Below are 25,721 nucleotides of genomic sequence, written 5' to 3'. Positions count from 1 at the left end.
CTATTAGACCACATTTTAATCCCATGTGGTTTTTCCTAACAAGGTTTTAACGATGCATAATAATCGCGTCCAACACCATATATCAATGATCCAAAAGAATTTGCACTTTTTTCCCTTTCACTTTGGTTTTGTCCCACTGGGGTTTTCAAGCAATGTTTTAAGGAGGCAACTATGTCATTGATTGTGGACATCCAAAGGGGAGTGTTGTAAATCCATGAGTTGATGGATGACCACCATACCTCTTAGTATTCCACCCTTGAATTCTATGTAACGTATGCAATAAGTATTTGTAATTAGTGCTTGTAACCTGTATGTATATTATAAATGATGGTGTTTAATCTCCTAAACACGCATTTCTTGGGAAACCCTAGCCTCCTTTGACAGGACCCGATCCAAATTCCACTTTGGAATTTGAGCCGGACCCTGTGCGTGTCCGACACTTGGCGAATGTCGGGCACAAAAGACCTTTTTACCCTTCCTGTTACAAACTAAGGTTTAAAATTTGCCTGGACTCCTACCGAAAATTCGGCAGAGTCTCCCCTGTAATTTGTTTAAAACCCAAAATTTTTACCTGTCAAACGAGCAAATATTTACATCCAACTGCCAGAATAAGTAAACAAGGTATCCAACAGTTCTGGTTTCCAATTATGGCCAGATATCAGAGCAGTTACTAAAATATACAAAGAAATTAAGCGTTTTACAACGAAATCCTACATTACATAGGGGCGCGGGAGCTAGGAGAAGGCCCGGTGGTGGATTCCTGTGCACGTCTACTGCCTGGGGGGGCAAAACATTTAAAAGTGTGAGTGGACAAAAATAGAGTTCTAGAAAACAATTTATAAACATAATAACCCCCACTGAAAAAAATAGATATGGAAATCTGAATATTCAACTGTATTTGAATTCAAAGCACTCACAGATTTATATACATATATATATAATCGCATTCAAGATCAATAAAACTTGCATGAAAATACTGTAAATCACTTTAAAACTACCACCTAGGTGTACCCCTATAATTCCGTCAATTCCCCTGGCAGGTCTCGGCGACACACAGCCTATCCGAGCCGCAAACTGGCAGGATTCAGGGGACCGTAGTCAGCTTGATCCGCTGGCAGGTCTCGGTGACACAAAGTCAACCCGAGCTGTAACTGGTAGGATTCAGGGGACCGTAGTCAGCCTGATCCGCAATCCTGGCAGGTCTCGGTGACACCAAGTCAACCCGAGCTTCAATCCTGGCAGATCTCGGTGACACCAAGTCAAACCGAGCAGCAATCCTGGCACTCACGGTCCGGGCGTCCCCGAAACTCGTGAGGCAAATGTCAAGTGCACTGACAAAACTGAAAGTAAACTGGATGTCTGTAGACATCGGCCTATCTGAAGGCAATAACTGTAGCTGGGTATTCATGGTGGTTTAAAATAAAATATTTTTGAAAAGTCTGATAAATAACTGAATTTTATTAAATCTGAAACTATGCTGCTATTTTATCTGATATAAATCTCAAATTCTGCTTTCTATAACTCTTTAGCATATTCAACTAAGCAGCACAAAAATGAAGATATTTCACTGCACAAATCATGGTAGGAAAAACACATTCAATAAAACTTATTCAAGATCAAATAATGAAATTCATTTATAAAAGAAAAGTCCACTCACTTCTGGTCCGAGCTAGCTGGACCTCTTGAAGGTCCCTCCAGCGGGCCTGTCTGGCCCCGGGTGCCTGATTAAACCATGATTATTTAATTAATAAAACTGCTCAATAAAAATATTAAATTAAAACCCTGACTCCTGGCTTCTAAAAATATGTGCACTAACTTTAAGTCATTCCTATGCCCACTTTAGCATTTCAGGGCTCGTTTGGTACACAGGCTTGGCTTGGACTGGCTTGGACTAAATTTAGTACCATGTTTGTTTCATTTAATTCTAGTCTTAGATGAGATTGCTAATACCGGGCTCACCAAAAACACCTCATTAAGAGGGGACTACTAAGCCCATGTAGAAAGGGAGGATTAGCTAATCCCATGTTCACCAATGTATAAGATGCATATATTATATTGTAATACTAATAACATATATTACTATTATTATTATTATTATTATTATTATTATTATTATTATTATTACATACACATATACTATAATGTACATATATACATGTATATACACATATACATGTATATATATATATAAACACATATATACATATAATATATATATATATAAATACATATAGATATATACACATATATTATTATTATTATAATATACTCATATACACATACATATTAATATTATAATAATAGCATACATGTATACATATGTATATATGTAATATATATTATATTATATATTAATGTACATATATACACGTATATACACACATATATATATATATAAACACATATATACATATATAATATATAAATACATATAGATATATACATGTATATTGTTATTATAATATACTCATATACACATACATATTAATATTATAATAATAGCATACATGTATATATATATATATATGTACATATATGTGTATATATATTATACCCATGTATGTATTATAATATACATATACACACGTATATACACATATACATTATATATTTATACTATATGTATGTATATATATATATATTATAATATACATATATACATGTATATTATTATTATAACATACCCATATATATTATCTATTATAATATACATATATATATATGTATATGTATTATACCCATGTATATATTATAATATATAGATACACCTATATACACATATATTATATACATATATATACATATATATATATATATGTATATTATAATATATAATATATATACATATATTATATATACATATGTATTTTATAATATATATAATGTATATGTATATATACATACATATATACATGTATATTATTATTATTATAACATACTCATATATATTATATATTATAATATACATACATATATATAAATATATGTATATGTATTATACCCATGTATATTATAATATACATATATACACCTATATACACTTATATATATATACATATATATGTATGTACGTTTGTATTATTTAAAATATATAATATTATTATAATATACTTATATACATGTATATACATATATATATATTATATGTATGTATATATACATATATATATATTATATATATTATAAAAATACATATATACATATATATATACAGATATTTTTGAAAAAATAAAAAAAATTCTAGTCCTAGTCCAAGCATACACCAAACGCAAAATAAGTGTTATCCAACTTAGACCAAGCCAAGCCAGTCCCTAAGCATAGTCCATGCCAAGACAGTCCTGTGTACCAAACGAGCCCTTAGACATTTAAAACGGTCTTAAAAGACCAGAAGCTTCACTAAGCGATAAACCGCAATACCGGTCGATATGGAACTCTGTAGGGTCCACGACCTCCAATTGCCAATCTGGGATTTCCTAAAGGTTCCTCACAGAGAAATACCCATATCCTGCTAGTCTGGCCCAAATTGGACGGTCGGATTGACTACAATCGTGTAATCGCAAAATTTCCAAACCCTAGCCCCAGGGTTCGCGATTTCGGAGTATCTGGGACTCCGATTCAAAATCCGTTGAATCCTACACGGTTCTAAAATTATGTAGAATAACATATCTGAAATTGAGTGCGATCCAACGGCTCAACAGTACTGAACCCGGAAATCGCACAATATGGAAAATTCGTTCGGGGCTCAAACGGTATCCAAATTGAGATCCGCGAAATCCTATGCGCTCGTGACGACACGAGGATCGCAACAATACACAGGGTCACTGCACTACCCTTACCCACGCGCCGCCAAACACGCCGGCAGCTGTGGGTGTCCAAAGCGATAACACCTTGCTGGAAAAACTCAAAACCACAGCTCCAAACTCATTTTCTAGGTATAACACCACATTTGGAGCCACTTTTGATCTTGGACCTACCCCAAAATCTGGCCGGAAACGGCCGATCACGGAGGCCGAAACTCGGCCGAATTTCAAATCGAAAACTGGGCGATCTACGGTTAAAATTGATGCAAACCTATCTAACCATCAGCTAGAGCGTGAAAAATAGGTAGGAATCCATACGTTACTCGACAAATTTGGAGGAGAATTGAAGGAGAACGAAGGGTTGGAAGTTTAGACAAAATCGGACGATTTTTCGTCCGATTCCGGCGAATGGCGAACGGCGAGCGGCGGGGAAGGGTTGGGACGTGACGGCGAGGGCGAGATGGTCAGGTTGGCTCCGGCGCCGTGGCTCGGGGTGGCTTGTGGCGGCGGCTGGGTTGAGTTGCAGGCGGCAGCTCGCGCGGGAGGGAGGGGAGAGAGAGAGAGAGAGAGGAGAGAGAAACTGAGGGAGAAGAGAGAGAGAAGGGATAAAAATCTGATTTTGTTCAAATTACCGTTTTGCCCTTCACGGTATTTTGACCGTATTTTCTTCGTTGCAACTCCGATTCGAGTCAACTCCGTGTCTACGGACTCGTTTCGTCGTGCTCTACGCAACGGTGTTAGTGGAATTGTCAAATTCCTTTTCGGTCAAAAAGTCAACTTTTTCCCAATAAAATATGTTGAGGGCAAAATCGTCTTTTTCCAAAATAAATTAATAATTAACTCAGAATTTTTGTTTTGGGTTATTACATCCTTTCTCCCAAAAACACTCTTAGAGCCTTTTCCACTTTGAGGGGGTAGGAAGCCATTGTTCTTCCCCCCTCTCCCCTCTCCCCTCTTCCTCCTTTCACCTCTTCCCCCATTTTCATAGACAAAGGGTTTTCCCTATTTGTCTTAGTTTTGTTATAATTTTCATCCAACCATTATAGGCGGCTGCGGCTCAGCATCGGATCTTCACCTGCATTTCGGTGTCGGATCTCCACCACCATCTTTTTTGCAATTTCTTTATGTTTGGAATAAGTTGCAGAGACTCTTTGAGTTCTCTGTGTAGTTTTCACCTCTCCTTTGTGAGAGCTTTTCATTTCTCCTTTGTGAGAGCTTTTCATTTCTCCTTTGTGAGAGTTTTATTTGTATTGTTATGGCTTGGTTTTTTCAAGCTTTATTTTATTTTTTATTATTCTAAGTTTGCAATCTTAGTTGGGATGCCTATGCTAGAGTTTCTTCGATCTTGCCTGATCGTTAGTGGAGACATACCTGATTTTCTTAATTTTGATATTAGACTGCTCCGTTAATGTAATGGCCATTTTGTGGCTAATTTGTATTGGCCTTTTGTGGCTAGTGACTTTTTTGGCTGAATTATGAATGCAACCATAGAATTTCTCAAAATAAAAATAAAAATAAAAATAAAAAAATCTCCTAACTTGTAATGTGTTTAAGCCTATAAATAGGTGGCTCTACCAAAGATGAAATGTGAATATACATTGTGAAACTTTATCTTTAGAATATCACTTCTCTCAACATTTTCTTCCTTAATTTTATAACTAAATCTATTTGTTTGGCAATTATATTTGCACACAGGGGTTTGAATTAAGAAGGAATTTTACCATATAACGACAAATAGGAGGGCACAAAGACAAAATGGTCCAGCGCCTCCAAAATTTGACAAATTGATCCAGTCACTATCTGACAGTAGCGTGAAATAACTCTTATGTCACTCACTGAGAGTGACACTGAACAACTCTCGTGTCACTGTCTGACAGTGACGTAGGAGTTATTTCATGTTACTGTCGAACAATAACTGGACTGGTTTATCCAATTTTGAAGGCACTGGACCATTTTAACATTTTGTTTTTTATAATGGACTTTTTAATCATTTTCTGAATTAAGAATTTCAAATAAAAAAATTAAAGTATAGTGAATTAAATAAATTTTCTTTAAATAAAAATTCCCAACCATTTAAATAAGTCATAACAAACTACCATTTTTATCTTCCGATGTAGTAAACCTAGTGACATTGCAAGAGACGCACACAAGTCACAACACCACCAAATTTGGCAATGCGCAAGAATGACATGACATTAATTCACTTCCTTCAATTTTCTCTTCTTTTGATTCCACCTAACTTCTCAATCGATCTGATCCCAAATTCAAAGCTCTCATTCATTTTCATTTCCCTTCTCGAGACCATTGAAACAGCACCAAGTCGCATGCTCCTCTCCATTAATTACTACAACTCTTTATTAATTACCCTCAACTGTCCCCGACCTTCGCACCTCTTCATCCCTCCCCTATATAAACCATGCACAAACCCCTCAGGTGTCGTTCAAAGAGAGCAACACCAAGTGTGAGTTAGAGAGTTTAGAGAGAGAGAGAGAGAGCGAGAGTGATCAAAAATGGAGATGTGGCGTGTCGTTTTGGTGCTTGCTTTGTCATCAGCACTATTGCATGCAAGCAGTGCACGTAAGGTTCCTGGAGATGACCATGTTAGCCATAATGAGCAAACCGTGGTTGTGCATGCAAGTGCACCAACGGCAGAGTCACCTACTGGCCTTGGTGACAAGAAGAACTTCATATATGGCGGCGTTGGTGGGTTTGCTGGGATGGGAGGATGGGCTGGAGTTGGCGGTGTGATGCCTATTCTTGGTGGAATTGGTGGCGGGATTGGCAAAGCTGGTGGAATTGGAGGTGTTGAGGGAGTAGGAGGTATTGGAGGTGTTGGTGGTGGTGCTGGCGGTCTCGGCGGTCTTGGGGGGTTAGGTGGTGGTGCTGGTCACGGCGGTCTTGGGGGGTTAGGTGGCGGTACCGGTGGAGTTGGCGGTATTGGCGGGTTAGGTGGTGCTGGTGGAGCTGGCGGTTTAGGTGGTGTAGGTGGTGCTGCTGGCGGTGGAGTTGGTGGTGGAACTGGTGGCATTCTTCCATGTCCTTGATCACTTTTTTTCTAAATATTTCATTGCTTTGCATGCATGGCTAGCTGTCTGATTAGTAGAATGGTCTTTTGTTAATTAGGCCTATTAGGGGTTTGTCCTTGTTTTTTCGACTTTATTATTATCGGTCTCTAGTTGTAATTGTTGGGTTGTCTCTTTGAGGCATGCATCCAATGATTTGTATCATTTTCCATTGTTTTCTAATTACGTTTGTATTGAATGGAGTTAGCCTTCATTGTCTTTGAAATTACTAGTCATGATGAATTGATTTATTACGTTAATCCCTTACATGCAGCGCTCTATATCTCTTGAAACAATATAATTTTGATTGTTACCAAGCATAATATTATCAACACAAAAACAATGTTTCGTTAAACTTCAAAAACGATAAACTTTATGATTTTCTTACTGCGAGTTAAATGGCATTTGATTATCACCAATGGGGTGTTAGTCGGATTATAATTTAGGTCTTTAGCGTGCTACAAAGTGGTTTAAGATTCAAGCTTCTTTCCATAATTCATAGGTTCAAGCTTCCTTTCATGGTACTCGTGCGTGAGTTTCCATCCATCCCTTTCTAATTTGGAAGAAAAAAAGCCAATTAACTATCGTAAAAGAAAGAATGAAATTTGAAATATATAAAAGTCCATAGTTATGTGATCGATACTAAACTTCCGTTTTGCATGGTGAACATCTGTACGGCTTGTTCTTGCCCGCGACAGTGTATGTTTGTTCTTAAATTAATGTCAGGCCAGTTCATATCTGACATATAATAAATTGGCTGATCTTATTAGGGTTCTTAGATCTAGGTTCAAAACAATTAATTGTTATTGGGTTTAGTTCAGGCGTTTTTAGTTTTAGATGTAGGTCCTTTGATTTTTATTATTCTTTTTATTGTGTCGATTTTACCCTTTGAGGTACATAAGGAAACCATTAAAAATCTAAATTTAATGAATTATTTACTTGTAATTAAATTTCAGGTTTTTAATTTGGAATTCTTTCATTGATAATATTTACCTAATATATGGGTAAAATACAAATTAATCAATTGAAGTAAAGGCCCACATATTATACTAATTAATTAGGCAAGCACCTACATTAAATTATGTACCTAACATACAGGTAAATAGTGTTCTTATTAGCAACAAAATTTTTTTAGTGATAAATCATGTTACCTATAAGTCATGAACATAAATTAGAATACTACCTATAAGTTAAGAACATCAATTAGAAGACTACCTATAAGTCAGATACAAAAATAGACAAATAAAATTGTATGTTACCTATAAAAAAATGTACATAAAATACTATTATTCATTGTCTAAAATAGGAAAAAACAAATATATACCTATGCAATAGGCAATATGACAATATACCTACACCATAGGATAATTTATCTACAAGAATATATACTATACCTCTACCATAGGGTGAACAAAAATAAAAATAATGGCATATAAATTCTCATCTTACTCATTTTAGACAATAGGGATATAATAGGAACAAAAAAATTTAAATACAAATCAGTTAAATACAAAAGTTTGAATCAAGTCGAAGATGGAATATAATCTACGTGGCAAACTAGTCAAGGGACTTGTATCAATAAACAATAATTTCGAGGACTAGACCCAATTATTAATTGGATTTTTAGACCTCTATCAAATTTTCTAATCTTATTATGAATAATAATTTTTTATTTATTTATCACAATGTCAGATATGAAATAATAAACATAAGAGTCACCATGTCTAGCAAATCAATTCACAAAACACATCTGAAAATTCAAAAGCTTTATTTTGGGCTGATGCATCCTAGAAACATGCCACAATTCTGAACTGAATTACAAGCTTTTGTGGAAATCCATGACGCTCTTCCTTTAGCCAACCCCACCCCCTCCACCCCCTCCGCCACCGCCTCCATTATTTTCATTATTGTTCCCAAAGCCAAAACCTCCGCCAGATCCCCCTGCATCCCCTCCACCGCCGCTGCCACCTCCTCCGCCCCCTACACGGTTACACCACGTACGTCCACCACCACGTCCACCGCCAAAATTACTACTACCATCACCTCCCAAGCCTCCCCCACCATTCCCATCTCCACAGCCACAGCAATCATTTTCAGTACCATCAGCGTTATACTTACTCTCATTCAACATATTATCTCTAATCTTGGGCATGAGGCCACTACTTTTATACGATAATATAGACGACACAAGGAGGAGCACATGAAACATGAAAAATAATTCCTTCATGTTTGATGCTCTTAGAAAGCTAAACTTACATATATTTGTTTTACTTTGGAAACCTAATCCATTTTTATAGAGCACTTTTGCTAGAAGACAGACTTGGAGCAGTTGTATTTCAATGAAATACAAGCAAATGTGTTGCATGCATAGCCCCATGTGAATCTGTAACTCTCTCGTGAGCAGTCTCAGCACTGACTTCATCATAATTGTAGACAGACATTAATTTATGCATGGACAGGGTCCTCCCGTCCGTGAATCTGATGGAAATCAGACCAGAAAATTTACTGTTCCAATGTGGAATAGCCCTACAAAAGTTGGTCCATTAGAATTCTACTGGTACCTTATAATGTACTTTTGAATTTTATCAAGACGAAAAAAGTTTTGGATTTCTATTGAACTACATGGAGAGGAAACAGACTCTTTACTAGGCATTGATTATTATTAATTTGGACCTTTCATACAAACTCTTTACTATGCTTACTCTCCTAGAATTTCAATATATTCAGGTTTTTAAACAAAATATGTTATAGATAATAACAACCAAGCACATAGCTAGTAAACTTTGATGACTGTATTCGATTAGGATTCTTGAGTATTTAAAAAGATTTAAAAATTTAGGTGTATTTAATTTGGACTTATACGAATTTTAAAAGAGTTTATACAAGTCTGGATGTATTCAATTTAAACTTGTATGAAATTTTAAAGAGTCCATATAAATATGGGTGTATTCAATTAGGATTATAAAAAAGTAGAATAAAACATAGGTGTATTCAAAAAGTCATATATTTGGAATGATTCATTGAGTGGTAAATTTTGGTAGGTTTTAAGGTATAAATAACAAAGACCATAATAAATCCAACATCCCCCCAAAAGATTTCATAATGTGCTAGTTTTTCTCTCTGCATACACCCTATCTTTTCTCTTCACAGAAGACAAACAACCTTCCTCCATCTGTGAATTTACGCTCCCTATTTTTTATTTGATCAATACCTTGTTGGGTTTTCTTTTTTCCATAATTTTTCTTCATCATGTTTTTCTTCTTATTAGGATATAGTTTGAGGTATTATTAGGGTTTAGCTTGGGGTTAAGGTTTATCCGTGTTTTTCTTCTCAATTATCTATATACAACTTTATATAATAACAATAAAAATATATGAAAGAAGTGTTGCTGAATCGATGCATGTTTCAAATTCCACTTCTCTTGATTGCGTGTTTCAACTTTATTATGCAGTTTAGTTCAAACTCTGATTTGTTGAATGACCAAACACTCGATGAACAACTTGAAAAATGAATTTGTACAAATAATAAATAATTAAAGTTATATCGTATGCTTAATATGACCACTTAGACAAATTAACTTTGAATCAAATGAGCAGAGAGAATAATTCTTATGAATGGCAGCATCCATGTTTAGTTGGAAGCTGTAGCTACCCTTTTAATTCTATAGGGAACATTGTTTTGATAATTATCTTGATAAGAACATCCAACCTTGTAGCATTGTTTTGATAATTATCTTTCAATGTCTGTAGTATTTTGTGGGGTTTTAAATATTTTTTTATGCTTTATTTGTGATTGATATGATAAAATTTATAGTTGCATCACTCAAATGGAGTGTGGAAATGCACAACAAGTAACTGGAAAAGGGAAGGGCAATCAAGATTATAATGCTTGGAGTGTGGAAAAGAGCATAATGTTTTTGCAACTCATGGTTGATGCTACATCTCGCAGATGGCGTGATGCTAATGGTATGCTAAGCAAGGCAACTGTAGAAACCGAAATACTCCCAAGATTAATGAAAAATGTAGGTGCCACAAGGTATTTTTTTATTTTTTTATTTATAGTTTACATTTGGGCATACATTGGATACCAAAATATGTGTGATCTATTATCAGGTAAATTTTTCTTAGTGGCTTGTGGATTTCCAAACCGACGCTAATTTTTGGCTCCATTTTGAGGTGTTCGATATCATCTCCAAGAGTTTGGTGATCAAGGTCGTGAACCTACAAATGAAGTTGAGTTTTCAATCTTCGTCATGTGTCCTTGAGGAATGTCATTGAGAGGATATTTGATATATTTAAATCACGATTCACAATTTTCAAGTTTGTACCTCCATTTGCATATACGACACAAACAGAGTTAGTGTTAGCTTGTGTAGGACTACACGACTTTCTTCAAAAAGAGTGTAGATCCGACGAATTTCCTGATGAATTGGAGAACGAATCTTCTTCATATTCATTGTTACGGGTTACTGAAGGGGATCCTGCACTAGTTTTCAAAACACAAGAACAACAACGGCATAATGTTAATGATAGGAGAGTTGGTATAGCTTTGAATATGTGGAGAGATGTCGGGCACAATAACAACATTGAGAATCAAGAATAATGAATGAATGTTGAATATTTTCCTTAAACTTTTCTTTCAAATTTGTTATACATATTGTCACTATATTTCTTGAGAATTTCTTTTGAATTTTGCTTTTCGTCAAACATAACTTTTTTTAAATGTTGTTTTATGTTGTTCAAGGAAAAGATGTGTTTGGGTAACCAATAATTCATGCTTAGGAATACTAGAGAATTTTGAAAGTGCGATTAGACCTTTTGATGAATGCAACCATGCAGCCCATGCATCACATATGTCTGAAGAATAGGAGGAGATCATGCATGGGATTGCGCGTTGGGCCTGATTGGTTTTTTGATTGTCTGGGTAAGGATGTCAAAGTTAGCATTCGTTTTTAAAGAAATATGTTAAAGAAATTATGGAAGTCTGGAATAAAAGCGATACAAATTTTAAGGAAGTTTATAATAAAATTATATAGGACTCTTTTGAAGTCTATTCGAAATCTAAAAGTTCTATGAAATTTGGCACTTCAAAAAAATCTTTTAAAAATGCTCTAGAATCCTAATTGAATATACCCCAATTTTCCTTTTTCTTAGCAAACATACAAAGAAAAACTTGTCTCTTTGTCCTTGAAACGGTAAACTTAAACTGCTAGCATTGAGAATTTTGTTGATGTTGTACCCACGAAAAGTGCCAAATATTGGAATTATCCAGGAAGAAACTAGAATTGTAAAGTTGAGGACGAGAATATGAAACACATCTATATTCAAAAGTTAAAGAGCAGAGCTACTCATGTATAACTTGTTGCCGATGAGCTTGCTCTCAGACCATATATTAACATGTGAGCATCCAATCCAAAATAATATTGGCAATAGGTAGAGAAACTCAAGATCCTTCCATCTTCCAATGTGCGGCATTCTCAACACCACATACATATGTAGCATGGCGTACTTTACATGCCATATGCTACAGTGACGATTGGCTTGTTATTAGGGAGCATTTTTCTTACCCAAGTAAGTATCAGTTATCTAGCTTTAACCCCAAACTTGCGTACTGATTGCAGAAAATATGGAGAAATCAAAGAAAGATGGTATCTTTTTAAAATCTTTCGGTTAAGAAAATCAAAACCCCCTGTTTCTTCTTTGATCAATATCCAAGTACCTATACTCCCCTTGAATGTTCTTTTTGCAGGAAAGAAGACAATGCTCTTGTAAGTTGTAACGTCCTATGCGCAGATTTCCTGCAATATGGCATGGCATTAGCCATGAAAGCAAATCATGGCTATTGGCAGCCTTTGATTGTAACGCATGCCACCTCCGAAATTCAAAACATAGGTGTCACGTTGCTACATGCCCGGTTTCATTTGTTAAATCTAAAAGTTCGAAGGAAACAAAACTTGGAGCTCCCATATTGAAATATGCGTCATCTTGGTAGACTTGGGTTCGATAGTACTTTACCTATCTCGTGAGTTGGATCCTCGACTTGCCCTATATAAACAGATCATACTCTGCAAACCATGCATAAATGTGCAAGTATCATAAAGTGTTTAATTAGACATGGCTCGGATATTATTGATTTACGCAGCCTTTTTCCTTTTCATAACCTTAGTCCACCCTGTAAGCCCTCCACCGTTTTCTAAGACACTGGCTCCCACACCATCTCCGTCCATCAGCAGTAGAATTGGGGGCGGAGGAGGAGGCGAGGGTGGTGGCGGTGGCAGCAGTGCCGGTCCGGGTAGTGCAGGGTCAGGGTTTGGTTCAGGGAGTGGGTATGGCCGTGGAAGTGGTGGCGGTGGAGGAGGCGGAGGGGGAGGTGGTGGAGGTGGCAGCGGTGGTGGTAGTGGTTCTGGCTTCGGAGGTGGAACTGGCTTTGGAGGTGGTGGTGTTGGCGGTACTGGAGGATTTGATGGCTCTGGAGGTGTAGGCATGCCTGGGAAATTAGATGGGAAGAGTTCCCCAGGCTACCATTAATTTAGAGCAATTAATATACATAAGCTGCGTGTGTTTGCTCCTACAATTCTACTTGAAAGTCTTGTGTTGTGTTGCTCTTTCTAGCTGCTAGGCTTCTCCTACAACAGAGTGAATAAACTAGTAATCACTCTCTCACTTTTCTAAGTGAAGTATGTTAACCTAGTCTTGTGTTTGTATGTTAACAATTATTTGATCTAATGACACTCAGTTTTCACTTTATTGAAATAGGTACCAACTTAATTGGTAATGTTGAAAATTGTTCACAAATCCCCACAACTATCAATTGATGATTAAAATCATTCTAACTCACACCATGTCTTAGGTATGAGTAATTATAGTGTGGTATTGTAATACGATCATGTGATATAACTTGTCAACGTGTTATAATATAAGTGGATATTTATTGCTACTATTATTTAAGAGTGAAAAATCAACTATGTCATTCATATATATTATAACAAGCAGACAAGTTATATCACTGATTATATTACAATGCTATATAATCCATGTATTGGGCATTGACATATACCATTATACTGGTCGCAACAACATGAACACCCAACAATCATTATCGTCACACTCGAGGTTAAGAGTTTACTATCCACACCCAACAATATTATCTTCACACTCAGCTCCTGTATTCTGTCCAAACTTCCCAATTTTGACTTATTATTATTATTATTATATATTTTTTTGAATAAAGTCCATAACCAAGCCCAATTCTTTAGCTTTGGTCCATTCACCAAAACGTCCAAGTTCACAAATGGTGAAAACAAAAAGGGCCAAGTTGAGAATTTAAACCTCTTATAGGGGCGAAACTATAAATATGGTTTTCTGTTCAACGAAGTTTAATTATAAATTTGTCTCTTCTTTTTGAAAAGGCGGGAAACCAAATCCACCACACAGAGAGAGAGAGAGAGAGAGAGAGAGAAGCTGTGTTGAGAGAAAGAGAAAGAAATGGAGGGAGGGAGCTCAAGCAGCGAATTGCAGAGTATACAAGACGCCATTAGATGCTCAGATGTATGTAATTTCAGTTTTCCATTTCCAATTTTGCAAAAATTTCAATTTGAATCTTAGGGTTTTCAGTCCTTTCATTCTTATCTTTCTATTTCGCTCTAGTTTCTCTCACTCTCAGCTTTTAGCTCTGCATTTCTCAGCTAGGTTTCGTGTAGCTTGTACAAAATTTGAATTTTATTTTAATCAAAACTTGAACTTCATCGCAAATTTGATGGAAGTGGCATTTTCTTCGATTTTTCATTTTTCATTTTAATTCACGTTTATTGATTTTTATTTAACCATGGCCTGGACTTCTGTGTTATGCAGGTCGTGGAGAATCGAATTGAACTACTTACGAAGCTTGGGGATTTGAAAATAACAGAGAAATCTGAATTGGCTTCCCTTGCGGAATCTCTCACAGTATCCAATTCAATGCTATTGAGTTTTTTCTTAATAATTTATTCCATTAAACTTATGATTTCTAATCTTTTCAGTGTTTAGCAAATTATGAAAATTTGAAATGCACTTATTTTTGTTTTATACATCCCTTACTTTTTAGCTTTCAGGAACACTGCATAGTCATGTGTTTCCCCAATTTCAGTGAGAAATTAAGGATTATTTCAATAATGTCATTTCAACGTTCTATTATAATATTTGTTCAATTTTTCGTACATAAACATTGTGCGCAGTAATAAAATGGAAGATAACCCCATTTTTTGGCTTCTTGTTAAGTGTTGATGAGAAAAGGTTTGCCACTGGATCAATTACTTTTTGTTTTCTCAGTGCTCTTATGATGACCTTTGTGTTTCTTTTGATGCAATGTTGTAGGCCATACAGTTTCTTAGAAATATGTGTTTTCAAATTTACATGCATAGGAAAGCTTTCATGGCTAACCAGCCCACCATTATATTCTTTTGCAAATGGTCATAATTCGGTATGCAATCCTCTCATGAACTGTTTGCTAAGCAAACATCTGTTCATGGTTTTGTTCTTAACAACAAACTAGACATTTTGGGAGGACTATACTTGCTTGGATATAAGCCAGTGCATGTTAAATGGGGCTATATTACAGGTGGCAGCAAAATACCTAGAATCTGATATATCCAACTGTCTAGCACATTTCCTTGCCCTTGGGACCAAGGTAATATGTCTTTTCTGGCAGTGTGCTTGGATTAAGAGCAAGTATACTAAGTTTTTATTCTTCATTGGAACCTGTGGTGTCTAATATCTTGAGCATGATTTACCCGTCAGGCCAGCATATGGTGTGGTAAACACCTAAAAATGACTCTTATGTCGACTGAGGAGTCTCAAGAAGAAGAGCATGCCAACCTGTTCTTTGAGGTAGATGTTGCACACTGTCAGTCTTCTTATTTGCTTACAGAAAGAAATGTTGCTTTTTATATAAAGCATCCTTTGTCTTAACCTGAATACTAACACGACAGATTTCTTAACTTGGAGATTCTGCAGTTTAAAATGATTGAATTTTTTTTTCTTGGAAAGTGTGCAAGTAGATCTATTAAATGTTGTTCCCGTCAGCTTGTATTTTGTTCTTGAACCAAGTTATACCTTTTATTGGAGGGTCTGCATGCTGTTTATTTCTTTGAGGGATTTTCTTCTGAAGTTCGTTGACATGTAGGACATTTGTAACGTTTCAGTCCTTTAGTTGCTGGTATTTTGGATAACATTCCATGCCAGATGTTAATACATACTCAATAAAAAAAGTAGCATATGCATGAGCTGCTTCCATCATCTGTCTGCTGCATCGTGAACTAGCTGTCTTGTAGAATACAGTTTTCATTGACACTATGTACTTCATTTTGCAGCTGCTTCTGAATCTGCTGAGCTTTTCTGGTGCTAGTTTTTCATTTTTGGCAAGATTCCCTGTTTCTGTTGACAAGCTGTCATTGGATATTGTTGAAAAATTCTTCGTGGAACAGTTAAACTTGATCAAAGATTCAATATCAGAGATTAAGGTACTTATTGCATTGTGTTTCCTGTGATATTATTTATGGATCATTTATTCTAATAAATGTACTTTGTTTAGCTTCTGGATCTTATATGTTATGTAGTAATTCATATTGAAAGAGGTCACAAACTTTGGGACGCCACAGAACTGTTAATGAAAAGAATGTCTTCACTTTTTTCTTTTCTATATTTTTGAAATAGATATTACTTATCAAATATTTTCTTTTCGAAATGCATTTTAGTAATAGTTTAAGAAATGCTTTGCTAAATCTAGTACTGCTAAATACTTGGTGAGTCAGGGCTTATGAATTTCTGTTGTTTAACAAAGGAAAAAACTTACATTAACATTAAGGTTCCAATGAAATGCCAGGGGATTTTGATTGGGTATTGAGACTCTTGTTTATTTGAATGAGCCAATCTTATTTCCTATGAGTTAGGCTAAAATATACCTGTGAATCTGTGATGGATTGCATAAATAAATATACGTAGGCCACTTTTGAGATATGTGTTACATGATGGTCCAGTATATATTTATGTTTTTATTGAACTTTAAAATATTCCGTTTTATTTAAATGAACACTTGTTGATCAATTGGTCAATTTGCCATTTGTGAACACTAATTATTATATATTTAGAATACCGATCACATCTCACATGAGACATTGCACAACCTAAATGCAGAGAATTCCGTGCTTTGAATCAGTAGTAAAGGTCGCACTGGAGGTCATTGATGCTGTAATAAGACTATGTGGAGCATACGCACGAGCTGTAAATTGGGAGTCCTGGGATGAAAAACTTGCAGGGGACAAAACTGGAATGGGTGTTGAAGGTTTCAGTAATATGAATCATGTTATTAATGTAACGAAGTATACAATAGAAAAATTGTGTGAGATAGGCATTGTTGCTGCTAATAATGGGGGCAGTCTGGTAAAGGTTCTTAATTTTTCGTGGAAAGGTGTAGTTACTTTGCTTCAGCTTGGTGAGGGGGTACTTGCAACAAAGGTGAATGTAGCAGATATAATTTCAAATTTGATCTCATTGGTCAATGAATTGTTAAGATGTGCAGCTGAGGCTTGGTCATCATCTCTGAAGGAAACCATTTCTGTGATAGAAGCTAGAAAGACATTTCTTCCAGTCAAGTTTTATCTGATTAATGCAATAAAAATATCTTCCCTGTATCCATGTCAAGCATATCTGGTACAAGGGGAGATAACAAATTGCATCCTAATGATCTCAACCTTTAAAATTTTATTGAGCAATGAAAAGCTCTTAAAAACTGCCGCTGATGTCTTCACCGAACTCTTGGAGAAAGCATCCTTGGATTTACTCATTTCGTTACTTAATTCATCTCAAATGAAGCAGGAGTTCAAGGGTGAGATTCTAGACTCTCTGTTCAGTAAAGGAAGCTACAGAGATACTGTTTCTGAAGATCTGAGTAAATTTAACAAGATAAGTTCATTGGATGAAATCTTTTCTTTATGTGGGGAAGCATTTCCTGGAGAAAAAGCCTTGTTGCTTGGTCGTGTTTCATTGTTTCTTGGTTTTTTGAAATTTTCTGTTGATCTTGAAGAAGATGTAAAACTTGGTATTACCAGAAAGCTTGGTTGGTTCTTGGATATATTAATTGATGAAGGTGTATATGCTTCCATTTTGCTTTTGCAAGTTCCTGGGTTATACGGGTTTGGAGAAACTGTGGAAGTTGTCTGGCAGCCTATGTTTTCTTTTCTTTTGAATGCATTGGAAATCTTCATGCTTGTGGTCTCTCCTAGTCCTGCTTGGAGTGAGTTGGAGTCTTTCCTTCTTGAGAATATATTTCATCCTCACTTTCTTTGCTGGGAAATTGTGATGGAACTTTGGTGCTTTATGCTGCGTTATGCTGAGCCAGGGATGGCGAGTGGCATTATTGGTAAACTCTGCTTATTATTAAAGTTTGTGGCATCTGCTGAATCAGTTCTTGTACCTGGTTCTGCTCTGAGAAAATTGGCAAGATCGATCAGCATGCTTCTTACTTTTGGTGCACAAGCTATGGTAGACCAGGTTTACATGTCCATTGTTAGTGATGATGGAGCTCAATTATCGTCAGTTATGCGTTTGGCCTTGTTCATGGAAGGCTTTCCATTAAATTTACTCTCAGAGAAGATGAAAAGTACAGCAACTCATAGAATCATTACTGATTACTATGTCTTCGTAGAAAATTTTGATGACAAGTCGATGAGATCTTTCCATTCTGGTACTTTTGGGGTCCCAGTCTTTGCTTTATCTGCTTCTTTGCAGTCTCTGTAAGTGACTAGAAACCTTTATGCATGTTACTTGGTAGTAAACTGTTATAGTCTAAATGATTATTCAACCATACAAGTTTATTTATTTAATATTTTTTTTTGAGAACTGTGACTTACTAAGGTTAAACAAACTTCACAAACAATATGCTGCACAACCAATATTATTTCATTGTGATATAATATTCTTTAGCCTATCCATTGTTTCTTGAAGAATTTCAGTTTAACAGTACTCTATTCATAATTACTTTCTTCTGTATTCTTTTCATGATGCCATAAATTCCTCTTCATCCATTTCCAAAACCACTGTTAAATCTTTTTCTTGTACTTTCTTCTCCACCTTTCATCATGGAATCTATTAACCACTATATTTAATGAAGTGTGTTTTTCTCTCTTGAAGCCCGATCAGCATATCTGATATCGATGTGAAGACCCTGAAGTTTTTAGTTGCTATCATTCATAACTACAGAGTTTCCTCAGATAAACTAATGAAGGAGCACTACTCCAAACTTTTGAGTGAAACATTGGGGATCATCTCAAAAATGAACCATTTATATGCTTCTGACGAAATGGAGAAAGTAATCTTTGAGCTCGAAAACCTGTTTATCTCAGGACCTGCAGCTTCTGATACCCAATTGTATGAATGCAAACCAAATCTGGCTCTTTTCATGGCAGGCCTTGCTCATATGGAAATCAATGAAACTAATCAAAGTGCCAAGACCTCTGCTCTGTGGGAGTTGTATCACATGTTGTTGAGAGAACGGCATTGGGCATTTATTCATTTGGCCATTGCAGCATTTGGATATTTTTCTGCTCGGACATGTTGCAATGAACTTTGGAGATTTGTTCCGCAAGATGCAGCGCTTTCATACGATTTAGTATCTGCAAATGAGGCAAGCGTGGAGAGATTCATGTCTCAGTTTAAGATATTTCTTGAGAAGGAAACAGCGCTTCTTGCAATGACGCCTAGCTCTGACCAGCTTGGTCTGCTTGTGAGGGAGGGCCTAACTCTGAAAAAAATGTTTCAAAAGAAATCAAATGTCATTCCAGAGACTACGGAATGTGAAAACATGGAAATCGACTGCAAAAAGCAAACGGGGGAGATTAATGGTGAAAAGCAAACCAATAAGAAAAGGAAACTTCCGGATGGAATTAGGAAGGGAATGGAATTGGTAGAGAGTGGTATGAAGTTCATTGTTGATGGTATTTCTCAGTGGCAGCAAATTCAATCTCGCTCGGATGAACTTCATGAAAAGTTCTTGTCTAACTTTTCTCGCCTGGAAGATGAAGTTACTCAACTAATTGGCCTGGCTGGTACTGATTAGGCTGCAAATTTCTGTTCAGTCCTGGAAAGTTGTGTTCCAATGCTTAACAGGTGAGGTACTGAGCTGGTTTACATGTTCTGAAAAATGCTTTTTGTATATATTGTTATTAGAAATATAAATATCAATTTGATCCCTGGCCTTCAAATTAGGTTTCCATTGCAACCTCTACCATATTGGTTGCCTTTTTTTTCTTTATCATTTTGATTTCAAATTTCACGAAGCTTATCTTTTAAAAAAGGGTTAACTATCGAATTACCCCCCAAAGTATATATATAAAATGAATTTAATTCAGGCTATTGTCACACCAATGAAATAGTAAAGGTATATAGGGGTAGCCACTAAATTATCAGTTACCATATTAGTGTATTTTTTGGTCAATAAACTTAAGTTGCTGGTTTCAAATTTCACAACTGCTCTTCTATTTAAAGGAAGCTTGAAGCTAAAGAAGCATAACATTTCAGGCCATTTGATAACTAGTTCAATTTTAGTTTTTAGTTTTTATTTTTTTGTGCTAGAGTATAGAGTAAAAAGAGGGAGAAGTGAGAATGAGAGTGAAGATGAGATTTATAGAGAAGATAAGAAGGATGGGAAGGAGTAACAAAAGTGAAAACAAAAATTAAAACATGAAATCTATTTGAAATTGTTTTTACTTTTGTTACTCCTCCCTCCCGTCCTTCCTTCTCATCCTCTCTCTCAATCTCATCCTCGCTCCCATTATCACTCTCTTTTTCCTCTATTACATAGCAAAAAAAAATAAAAAATAAAAACTAAAATTGAAATGGTTATCATACGGGCCCTTCAATAACCATCTGATCAAGCATCTTCTCTAAGGTTCTGAAACAGGACAAAAATGAACACACTAAGTTTTCTGCTTCTCCTTCTACTGTCCCTGTCCATATGCAGCTCAATGGCTGATTTTCGAGTGACCCTTTTTAACGACTTGGCCAAAAACACCAATCTGAATGTTCAGTGCCAAGCCGCGGGCGTGGATCCAAGCCAGCATTCGATTCTATTTTTACATGACTTTACCTGGAACGTCAACCCTAGCACTGTGTTGTCTTGTGACATGAGTTGGGGTTGGGGAAATGTAAATGGGCATTTCGACATCTTTGATGCTAAAAGAGATTCAACTAGGTGTTCCAGAAATTTCTGCGCTTGGCGTGTGAAGCAGGATGGCTTGTATCTCTTCATCGAGGCGCATAAGAGGTTGGAGTTGCAGTTTACATGGCCTCACTGAAAATCAGCACGGCAAATTGCACTGTGGACTTGTTCGGTTTTGTTTAGGACCACATGCATGCAAATAAAGTTTTCCCTAGAAATAATGTAGTTAGCTAGTTTTCTTTCAATATGTATGCCTGCTTAAAGCAGTATGTGGCGCTCACTCTGTTTTACCCATTTTGTTACATGATATTGATGATTTGGGTGTCTTGAGATTTAGCAATACTTTTGGCCAAACGGTTCTATATTACATATTCTTTATTCCTTAAGGCCTCATTTGGTGGTTCGATTTGAATTGGATTGGAGTTGAGTTCAAGTGAGTCCTTATGAGTCGAGTCACACCCCCTCTAGATTAGACGTATAAGACACAATATGTTGTATTGTTGTCCAATTTAATATGTCTAATCCCAAAATATAGGTTAAAAATCTTCAAAAACCAAATCTATATCTAATTTTTTTTATAAAAAAAATCTGCAATATTGGAAGTCAAAAAAAAGAAGAAACATAAATCACTCATATAGATAAGGTAAATAAATAACTGGAATTAAAGTTTTTATTTTTTATTTTTTTATATTACCTCTTACTTTTTGTTGCTTCCCGTTTCTCTTGGCAGGGTAAATGGGCATTAAAAAAAGTAAAACTATCCCGTTAATTGGCCTAAATTGACCCTAAAAAATGCCTGGATTATTCCTAATGAATGCATCCGTTTTTATGTATCTATATCAAATTTATTGTTTGGCTTCCATGAAGATTTGCGTTCAAGAAAAACCTAATTGGAAAATAAGATCAAGGAAAAAAAAGTAAACATGATGAGAAAAAGGAAAACACATTTCCTCTTTATTATAATTTTTTGAGGTAGAACAGAATGAAAGCATATTGTCTAGGGGTTTCAGCAGACAACAACCCTACTGAGTAAAGAATATTTTCCCATCATCATCATCATCTTCTTCATCTTCATGTTCTTGTTCCCCAGTCATACATTTTCTCCCACTCTCCAGTCTTGATGTGAAATAAGTAGATTCCACTCTCTTGCGTTCTCCATATGCAATGAACTCCCCCACACCTGTCCATAAACGCATCACTTGGATAAAATACATCAAACGTAACGATGAAATTCGCGTACCACATTGAGCATTGAAAATATGTGTCAAAGCTAGCTCGAAATTTAAATTCCCACTCCTGATGGGGAGCAAGAATGCGATCGCCAAGATCGTCCATATCGGATTCACAATGGTAGTTTAGTTGTTGGGTGCTCAGCTCGTTCTTAATTCTCACAAAGTGCTTTTTCCCAGGCCAGAAGCCAAAGCAGCTTCTTGGGCCTAATGCCAAAGAAAGGAAGAGCACAAAATAGAACAACTGCTTCATTGCTTTTCCCTTCATTTGCTTCTTGCATTTGCAATCTGCTGCCTGCATATGCTTTTATAGCAAAATTATACATGTTTTTATGGAAAAATGCATAAAGGATTGATTCAGAATGACAACTAATGGCAATCTGACTACACAAAAAAGTCGACCATCGTGAAATTCATGCTTCCAATTAACAATTTGGCACGTTTAGAAACAATATTAGTGCTAATTATTCTTAATTTGAATGGATATTTGTCTTTTGGGGAATGTTAGCAACCTTCTCTCTAACCTTCTCCTTTAGACCTTCTCCATTTTCCTCATGACATGTGTCATTACCTTATACTTAAAACAATATAATTAATGCATCATACAAGCTAATTTTTGTTTTCCAAATTTATCCTTATTTAATGTATTGGTTTTTTCACAACTTTATTACCACCTTATTAAAATATATATAAATAAGAAAAAAAAATATTTATTTATTTTAAAAAGTGTCTTCTTCTTCTTCTTCTTCTTTTTTTTTTTTTTTTTTCAATGAGAACGTTTTTTTTTCCACAACAAAAAAAATATCACTTTCATGAATTTTAAAGATAGTCATTTGACGAAAAAGATGTTTTAAAGATATTATTTTCAGGTAGTTATAAGAAGAAAAAAACATAACAGTAAAACATAAATATTAATATCAATAAACATATCAGTAAAAAAACTAGTTTATTAGCAACATCTATTTTCTAGAAGAAAAAAAGGGACAGTAAACAAAAACTGACGTTTAAAGTAAAAAAGGTGATAAGAAATAAAGTTTTAAAAAGACTAATTTGTTGGGAAAAAAATTCAATATATTTAATAAGGATAAATTTGAAAAATAAAAATTAGTTTATGTGATACATTAATGACATTGTTTTAAGTATAAAGAAAGTGACACATGTCATGAGTTAAACGGAGAAGGACCAAAAGAGAAGGTTGCTAGCATTCCCCCATTATTTAATGCTTTATTTAATGAGTATTTCAAACCTTTATTTAATGCTAACTATTTTTTATTTTATTTTATAATAGAGATGGACCAATCAAAAAAGAGTTATAGTATTTATGACTCTCCAAATTAGGAGTATGGTTGGAATTGAATTTTTTTTAGAGAGCTCCTAAAATAGCTTTCTTATATTTTTAACTAAATTTTAGCTAAGAAATAGAGAGCATCATTATAAATGCTCTTAAAAAAACTAAAAAAAAGTGCTACTACTTCCGCCTCATATTTATTTCCTCACCGGCCACAAAATATATATAAGAAAATAATAATAATTCTCTCATACCATTCTCGTCATCATTAATATGAGACACATCCGCAGCACCTAAAAGAGGGGAGCGGATGCACTGTCCCCAAATGTCTTCCCTCTCAGTGCTTAACTGAGTGACATTTGTACTTCCACATTTTTTTGTTGTTGAAATCTATACTTCCACTTAGCCAAGTATTAACAACGTTAACTATGTTGAAACATTGAAAAAAAACCTATTTTGAAACATTTTATATTATTATTTTAAAGAAAATACATTCTTCTTAAATTTTGAAAATCAATTGGTTTTGGAATTAAAACGAGATGATTGATATGCCATTGGAATATAGTGCGACTCAAGCTTGCTCAATTGGTAATATGTGCTGCAAATTTTTTTGATTGCCCCGATTCAATTCAAGTAACACCACATGAGACATATAATTACCCCAAATTTGTTTAGAGAATTTCATTATAGTCTTCAATATCGTTGAACTCATGTCAAATTCACTAGCTTCACATTGCGGGGTTTTGTTTTTTTGGCTTTTGTTTTGTTTTTATGATTGATCCAATCATGGCCTCTACACTACTCGTGGTGAGAATCTCGTATCGAAAAAGCCCCAAATGAATTAGGAATGTTTGTGTTAGTTCTTTATGGGAAATACTTTCTTAATAGTCTAGGTGAGTTGAGAGCTATTTAAGAGATGATTGTGATGGAGGTAACAATGTTATAACCTGGAGGATATAATTTGTGTGTGCTGAAGGAGCGATGGTGCAAGGAGGTGGTGCAAATGGGCTTGGAGTGTTATTTTTCCTTTTCCTTTTAATTATGTTTTCGCAGAGTTAACAATGTTAATATGTAGTTGGTTAAGTAAACGAACATATGTCATTCAATTATGCAAGGGACACAGAGGGGAGAGGGGTTTGGGAACAGTGGATTTTCTCCCTCTCAACTACTAACCTCAAGATGAGTCGCAACCAAAGCCAATTCAGATTTGTGGCAAATACAATAGATCTGTCAAGGAAAGAATAGATTGACATAGTTAGACACTCTTATGTAAACCTCCCGGATCTGGATCTCTCTCTCATCTTTTCTACCCCTTCCATTCCTAAAATAACCCATTTTCTTTTCTTTTAGTTTTGTACCTTAGTACTTAGGGGTTACTTAACAAAGTATTAATTATATGATTAATCTATTCACTAAATGGGAATAACTGTAAGGATGTGAAGATGTCCCGCATTGAAAAATTGAGAAAACTTGCAAGGAAGAATTGACCTACAACTCCGATTGTCAATTGGTTTTTGAGGTGGAGCCTCAACTTCTTTCATAGTATCAAAGTTACAAGTTCTACACATCATCCAATATGTGTGTTGTTCAAGTGTTAGACTCTCTTGTTAGTCCATGACATGCGCGGTACTCTTTCCTCCCATGAGGTTTGTCCTATGAGGTTGTCCTATGAATGTTTTAACGAGGCCACTGTATCATATCGCTCTTTATACATATTTGATTCTATGAATAAATTCCCTTTTTAAAAAAAAGTTATTAGACTTGAAATTTCGACATGTTGGAATGTGAAATGAAGATGACCAAAAAAACAAGAACATGTATATCCCTTTTATTATAATTTACTATGGTCGTACAATCTAGGATTTTACTCATAATGTTTTTCTCTATATTTCCCAATCATAAGATTTTTCCCAGATACCAGTCTTGATGTGATATAAGGAGAGTCCAATCTCTTCTGCTCTCCATATGCAATGGGCCCCGCCACACCTGTGAACAAACTTGTTACTGGGATAAAATACATCGAAATGAGCATGGTGGCTATTTGAGTGCCAAAAATCACAGGTAAAAATGGTCTAGAAGTCGAGATGAAATTTAAATTCCCACTCCTGCTGGGGAGCAAGAGTACGTTGACCAAGATCATCATCTTTTGAAT

The 25,721-nt window shown here is 35.4% G+C and overlaps 5 protein-coding genes across 5 annotated transcripts; 4 read left to right on the top strand and 1 right to left on the bottom strand.

Annotated features, from left to right (window-relative positions):
• The first annotated feature begins 6,293 nt into the window (after positions 1-6,293).
• On the top strand, positions 6,294-6,854 carry LOC117622249 (glycine-rich protein 23). The gene has a single exon (XM_034352856.1). The coding sequence runs from the start codon at positions 6,311-6,313 to the stop codon at positions 6,842-6,844; it is 534 nt and encodes a 177-aa protein (XP_034208747.1). The 5' UTR covers positions 6,294-6,310; the 3' UTR covers positions 6,845-6,854.
• Positions 6,855-8,714: 1,860 nt separating this feature from the next.
• LOC117616186 (putative glycine-rich cell wall structural protein 1) lies at positions 8,715-9,089 on the bottom strand. The gene has a single exon (XM_034345427.1). The coding sequence runs from the start codon at positions 9,087-9,089 to the stop codon at positions 8,715-8,717; it is 375 nt and encodes a 124-aa protein (XP_034201318.1).
• A 3,886-nt stretch (positions 9,090-12,975) lies between these two features.
• LOC117616173 (putative glycine-rich cell wall structural protein 1) lies at positions 12,976-13,389 on the top strand. The gene has a single exon (XM_034345406.1). The coding sequence runs from the start codon at positions 12,976-12,978 to the stop codon at positions 13,387-13,389; it is 414 nt and encodes a 137-aa protein (XP_034201297.1).
• A 904-nt stretch (positions 13,390-14,293) lies between these two features.
• On the top strand, positions 14,294-20,090 carry LOC117614042. Its single transcript, XM_034342715.1, has 7 exons — positions 14,294-14,409; positions 14,713-14,805; positions 15,392-15,526; positions 15,637-15,726; positions 16,209-16,358; positions 17,032-18,629; positions 19,027-20,090. Exons 1-7 carry the CDS (start codon positions 14,347-14,349, stop codon positions 19,949-19,951), a joined length of 3,054 nt encoding a protein of 1,017 aa, XP_034198606.1. The 5' UTR covers positions 14,294-14,346; the 3' UTR covers positions 19,952-20,090.
• LOC117614043 (S-protein homolog 6-like) lies at positions 19,907-21,277 on the top strand. The gene is made up of 2 exons (XM_034342716.1): positions 19,907-20,001; positions 20,855-21,277. The coding sequence occupies exons 1-2, from the start codon at positions 19,991-19,993 to the stop codon at positions 21,186-21,188; spliced, it is 345 nt and encodes a 114-aa protein (XP_034198607.1). The 5' UTR covers positions 19,907-19,990; the 3' UTR covers positions 21,189-21,277.
• Positions 21,278-25,721: the final 4,444 nt, after the last annotated feature.

Source organism: Prunus dulcis, chromosome 1 (assembly GCF_902201215.1).
Source record: "Prunus dulcis chromosome 1, ALMONDv2, whole genome shotgun sequence".
In the NCBI taxonomy this organism is placed as follows: Eukaryota; Viridiplantae; Streptophyta; class Magnoliopsida; order Rosales; family Rosaceae; genus Prunus; species Prunus dulcis.
The sequence above is the reverse complement of the archived record's forward strand: the minus strand, read 5'-3'. Positions and strand labels throughout refer to the sequence as shown.

What these genes read in the sequence shown, in the direction of transcription:
- LOC117622249 (XM_034352856.1), top strand. Translation starts at nt 6,311, where the DNA reads ATGGAGATGTGGCGTGTCGTTTTGGTGCTTGCTTTGTCATCAGCACTA.
- LOC117616186 (XM_034345427.1), bottom strand. Translation starts at nt 9,089, where the DNA reads ATGAAGGAATTATTTTTCATGTTTCATGTGCTCCTCCTTGTGTCGTCT.
- LOC117614042 (XM_034342715.1), top strand. Translation starts at nt 14,347, where the DNA reads ATGGAGGGAGGGAGCTCAAGCAGCGAATTGCAGAGTATACAAGACGCC. An exon ending in ACGCCATTAGATGCTCAGAT is followed by an intron (nt 14,410 to 14,712) that starts GTATGTAATTTC and finishes TGTGTTATGCAG; the next exon opens with GTCGTGGAGAATCGAATTGA. An exon ending in TCTGCTTCTTTGCAGTCTCT is followed by an intron (nt 18,630 to 19,026) that starts GTAAGTGACTAG and finishes TCTCTCTTGAAG; the next exon opens with CCCGATCAGCATATCTGATA.
- LOC117616173 (XM_034345406.1), top strand. Translation starts at nt 12,976, where the DNA reads ATGGCTCGGATATTATTGATTTACGCAGCCTTTTTCCTTTTCATAACC.